General features: G+C 37.8%; 1 protein-coding gene across 2 annotated transcripts in view; it reads left to right on the plus strand.

Annotated features, from left to right (window-relative positions):
• LOC149133155 (uncharacterized) overlaps window positions 1-5,000 on the plus strand; it is a 74,559-nt gene that overhangs the window by 43,308 nt on the left and 26,251 nt on the right. For both annotated transcript variants that reach the window (XM_089359209.1, XM_089359210.1), the window contains one exon: window positions 1,630-1,713. In XM_089359209.1, the coding sequence (XP_089215335.1) occupies window positions 1,630-1,713 (84 nt within the window). The remainder of the gene's footprint in view (window positions 1-1,629; window positions 1,714-5,000) is intronic.

A 5,000-nucleotide genomic window follows, 5' to 3' on the forward strand; every position in this document is an offset into this window, starting at 1 on the left:
GAAAGAAGCCCGTCATCATCATCATCTCCATCGTCATCCTCTTCCTCATCATCACACAGTCATCCATCACCATCATCATCATCATCATCATCATCATCATCATCAGTAGTAGCAACACTGGGACCAAATTCGTGTTATCAGTTAACCTGCTAGAAATAGAAGTCAAATTCCCTTCAAACCTTTAAAAGCAAATGACATATTGGGCAATAGGATCATGGCTTGATACACTGTATCTGAAAATGAAACAGGCCGACGTGATTGTCACAGCTGGAATGTCTTTTAATCGTGGTTCTGAAAGAACAGAGCTGAGCTAGGGTTAAACAATATCCTCACCATCAGCAGCATCAAATGCAACAATAACGCAAACAACAACATCAAAATTAGCAACTACGCCATATTCATGCAACCTTTACGGTCACCTAAGGGAACCTCAACGTGGTTGCTGAAAATTACAGCTAAACCTCCTTCAAATCACACTATTATTTAAAATACAGATCTGAGGCAGTCGATGATTCAGTCCCAAATGATTCGTTTAAAACTGGATGGCCACGACTGGAACAGTTTTGTTCGTCAATGTAGTGTCAAGGTTGGACTGAGATTAACCACCACTACCACCACCACCAACAACAACAACAACAGTAATTGCTTTGATACATAATCAATCACATCGATTCCCATTCACGCTCCAAGACAAACATTAACAGGTGACAGTGTACTGTACAAACAGACACACACAGACGCACACAGATGCACGCACACGAACACACATACACTTACACACACGCATATACAGCAGACATACAGACAGACAAGCACTCAATAGAGCACATCACGCAATCTCCAGTTGTCTTCCAAATGTTCCCGAGTGCAATATTACTTGCAGTGTGAACTTAATAAACATGTGTATCTGTGTCTATGAATATGTGTGTGTGTGTGTGTGCGCGTGTGCGCGCGCATGTTTGTGTGGGGGTGGGGTGTAAGTCTATATATATGTAAATCAAATCAATGAAGGCGATGTGAAAGAAGAGAACACATTTTGATAAATATTGTACATAAGTTTAACGCTGAAAGGGAATGGAAAGTATCTTAACGTTTCAGACGCTATTCGTTCAGCGATTTAGAAAAAAGGTTTAGGAGATTAAAAGATGAAGAATGATTGGGAAAAATATCCGGGTGAAGGGTGAAGTTCCTGTAGGGAATATACTTGCGTGTGTTTGTGTGTGTGTGTGTGTGTGCGTGTGTGTATGTGTTTGTGGGTATTAAGTTAAAAATGATAAATGTTCTCAATATTCTATATCTTTTAGTATCTGTTACATTAGAGGAGCTTTATCTTGTTGGTTTAATTCCAAAACACATTTAGTCATAGCACCAGCTCTAAGCTGATTCATGATGCCTTCTCACTGGTTGAGATGGACCTAAATTATATTGCATAGGTTCATGCATATATGTATGGTAAGATGTTTGCTGCCCATATATATATATATATATATATATATATATATATATATATATATATATATATATATATATATGTATATAGCAAAAGTCTGACAAAAGTTTTATTTATCAGTCACTCTCACATTCACGGCCGTTCATTAATGTTCTTCTATGTTCTTGTTGTTATTACAGTTTATGCTATGAACCGAATCAGTTCAGCACGTGGATGGAAAAATTCAACCAATCAGCGAAAAGGATTAGCAAACCAGCAGACAGGTTGGTCAAGTAAATGAATTCACTCTTTTTGTACAAATGAGTCCGTTAAATGGGCATGTTGTTACATGGACATGTTGTTACATGGACATGAAAGTTTTCAATGATGACGATGATGAATGTAGTGGTACTGAGGGTCGTGGTGATGGTCGTGATGGGGATTGTGCAAATGATGGTGAGGATGGGTATATATGAGACGGTGTCTTATATATATACATACATACATACATACACACACACACACACACATATATATATATGTATATATATATATATATATATATATATATATATATATATATATATATATATATATATATATATATATATATAATTAGAAATGATCTAATTATAAATTTCACACAGAGACATAAGCAGCAGTGTTACGATAAAGCAGTTGTTTACTGTCAACTTAATGTGACAGACCCATTAAGGGAATCATACTGCTGCTATTTAGCCCTAGGAAGCTGGACCGCTTCCTGTTGACCGTGACACATTTCGTGTGTCCTAATATATGTGAAGGGAAGACAAGCTTCCCCACTCAGCTTTAGTCTGCATTCAGGGACATGTTTCTGAGTCATTGTTCGTCATCAGCCTGAAGTAGCCGACCAGCTTGACAACCGATGCTGGTGTGGTTACGTCCCTGTAACTTAGCGGTTCTGCAAAAGAGACCGATAGAATAAGTATTAGGCTTACAAATAATAAGTCTTGGGGTCGATTTGCTCGACTAAAGGCGGTGCTCCAGCATGGCCGCAGTCAAATGACTGAAACAAGTAAAAGAGTAAAAGAGTAAAGAGTATATATATATACATATGTATATATGTGTGTGTTCATTCTGTTGTCCGTAAAAAATATTCGTTTTTTTTGTGCTTTGTTTATGTTCCCGTTCCTTTTTTTTGTCCACGTTTTTTTTTTACGTCCTGTACCCGGAAATGCATCTATATATACATGTAGATGTATATATGTACATATATGTATGTATATATGCATATGCTCACATATCATTTGTATTATTATTACATATATATATATATATATATATATATATATATATATATATATATATATATATATACACATATATATGTTTATGTATATATTAACTTTCTCACTGTGTGTGTATGTGTGCTCGCGCGTGTCTGTCTGTGTGTGTGTAATTAAAATCAGTCCACCATAACTCGGCCAGTCTCAAGACCTTAATATATAAGACGCCATCAAACTTCAAAAGAATATTAAAAACAAAAAGAAAACAAGAAAAATCCAAATATAAAATATTCTTTTCTACTCTAGGCACAAAATTTTGGGGGAGGGCGCCGGTCGATTAGATCGACCCCAGTACGCAATTGGTACTTAATTCATCGACCCCGAAAGGATGAAAAGCAAAGTCGATCTCGGTGGAATTTGAACTCAGAACGTAGAGACAGACGAAATACCGCTAAGCATTTCGCCCGGCGAGCTAACCACTCTGCCAGCTCACCGCTTTTCGACTGTAAAATATTGATATTTGCAGGAAGAAGAAGGAATGGTTAGCACAGAATTCTTGTTGTGAGTGGAAGCTGTGTGAAGAATACGGATAGGGCGTGGTTTGTTGCTGGCACCACGGAGAGAAAAGAGAGCGGTGGGGGGGTGTAGTGGGGAAAATGTAATTTTTCGAAAGGTGGGTCTCGGTACGTGTCGGTCGCGTGTGTGCGTGAGTTTATGTGTCTGTACGTATGTCTGCATGCGTTTCATCTGTGAGTGTGTGTGTGTGTGTGCTAACAGTCCCCCCCCCCCTTCCACAAGCTTACACGCCAAGCACTTATAAAAACATTGCGTCTTGGCGAGGAAACACTGCCAATAGGTGGCGCTTTTATTGATTTGGTTTAAACATACATGAAAGAAGAGAGAGAGAGAGAGAGGGAGAGAGAGAGAGAGAGAGAGAGAGGGAGAGAGAGAGAGAAAGAGAACGGGAGAAAACCCAAGAGACTGAGAGAGAATGTCAGAAGGTGAAAGATTGAGAGAGGGGGAATAGAAAGGAGAAAGAAAGAGTGAAAGACTGGAAGAAAAGCAGTAAGAAATGAAGAGAGGAGGAGAGAGAGAGAATGAGAGATTAGACGGTTGGAGGCAGACGCTTGAAAGGGGAGTAAAAGATAGAGTGTAGAGAGGAGAGAGAGAGGAGGAGGGGGAGAAACTGCGAGGAAGAGACTAAGAGAGAATGAGAGGGAAAAGGGAGAGAGAACGGCTTCGGCAGAAATTATGACGTCTTGTTTAGTTTCATCTCCGTTTCTGTCCATCTCTCTCTCTCTCTCTCTCCTATTTCTATGTGTGTGTGTGTGTGTGTGTGTGTGTGTGTGTGTGTGTGTGTGTGTGTTCGCTTCTCTAAATATTCTTCTTTAACTTCCAACAAAGAGCCATACGTGAAGCAAAATGTACAAATATCTATATGTTTGTGTGTGTGTATGTGTATGTATATATGTATATATATGTGTGTGTGTGTATATGCATATATATATCTGTAATATTCCTCTATTTACATAATATCGAGGTCTCTTTTATTCTTTTGTTGTCTTACCATTACTCATACTATATATATATATATATATATATATATGCATGCATGCGTGCATACATAAATACATACATACATACATACATACATGCTGGCGGCTGCGGTGAGAATTGAAGGAGTTTTAGAGCCTTCAGCGAGGGTTTTAAGTACAGAGAATTCATCAACCGTTGAGGGAAATACTCTAGTTCTCCAGATAGATAGATAGATAGATAGATAGATAGATAGATAGATAGATAGATAGATAGATAGATAGATATGCATATGAGTGTGTGTGCGCGTATGTGTATGTGTGTGCAATTATGTATGTATGTATGTATGTAGTGTGCATAATGCGTGAAGACTTCAAGAGATATTTCTGCGGCACTACAATAAATGGTTCGTCACGGTGAAAGAGTTTTTCGCGAGACTCTTGCTGTGACTGTCAACAATAAATCTTTACTTGATAAACTCAATTGCACGCATACACACAAATACGCATATGCATACACACATACACATATATACACACCTACACACATATATACCATTCACGCATAAAAATTTATGTATGTTTGTCTGTGTATGTACATATACAAATATGTATATACATACACACACACACGCTAGCGTATATGTATCTTCGTGTGTATATATGTGTGTATGTATGTATGTATCTACGTGGTTATATATATAAATGTATGTATGTATGTATGTATGTATGTATGTATTTGTCTCCTTCATTAACGTTGATTTTGCCTTTTGT

The sequence above is a fragment of the Octopus bimaculoides genome, chromosome 11 (assembly GCF_046866305.1).
Source record: "Octopus bimaculoides isolate indiv1 chromosome 11, ASM4686630v1, whole genome shotgun sequence".
Classification (NCBI taxonomy): Eukaryota; Metazoa; Mollusca; class Cephalopoda; order Octopoda; family Octopodidae; genus Octopus; species Octopus bimaculoides.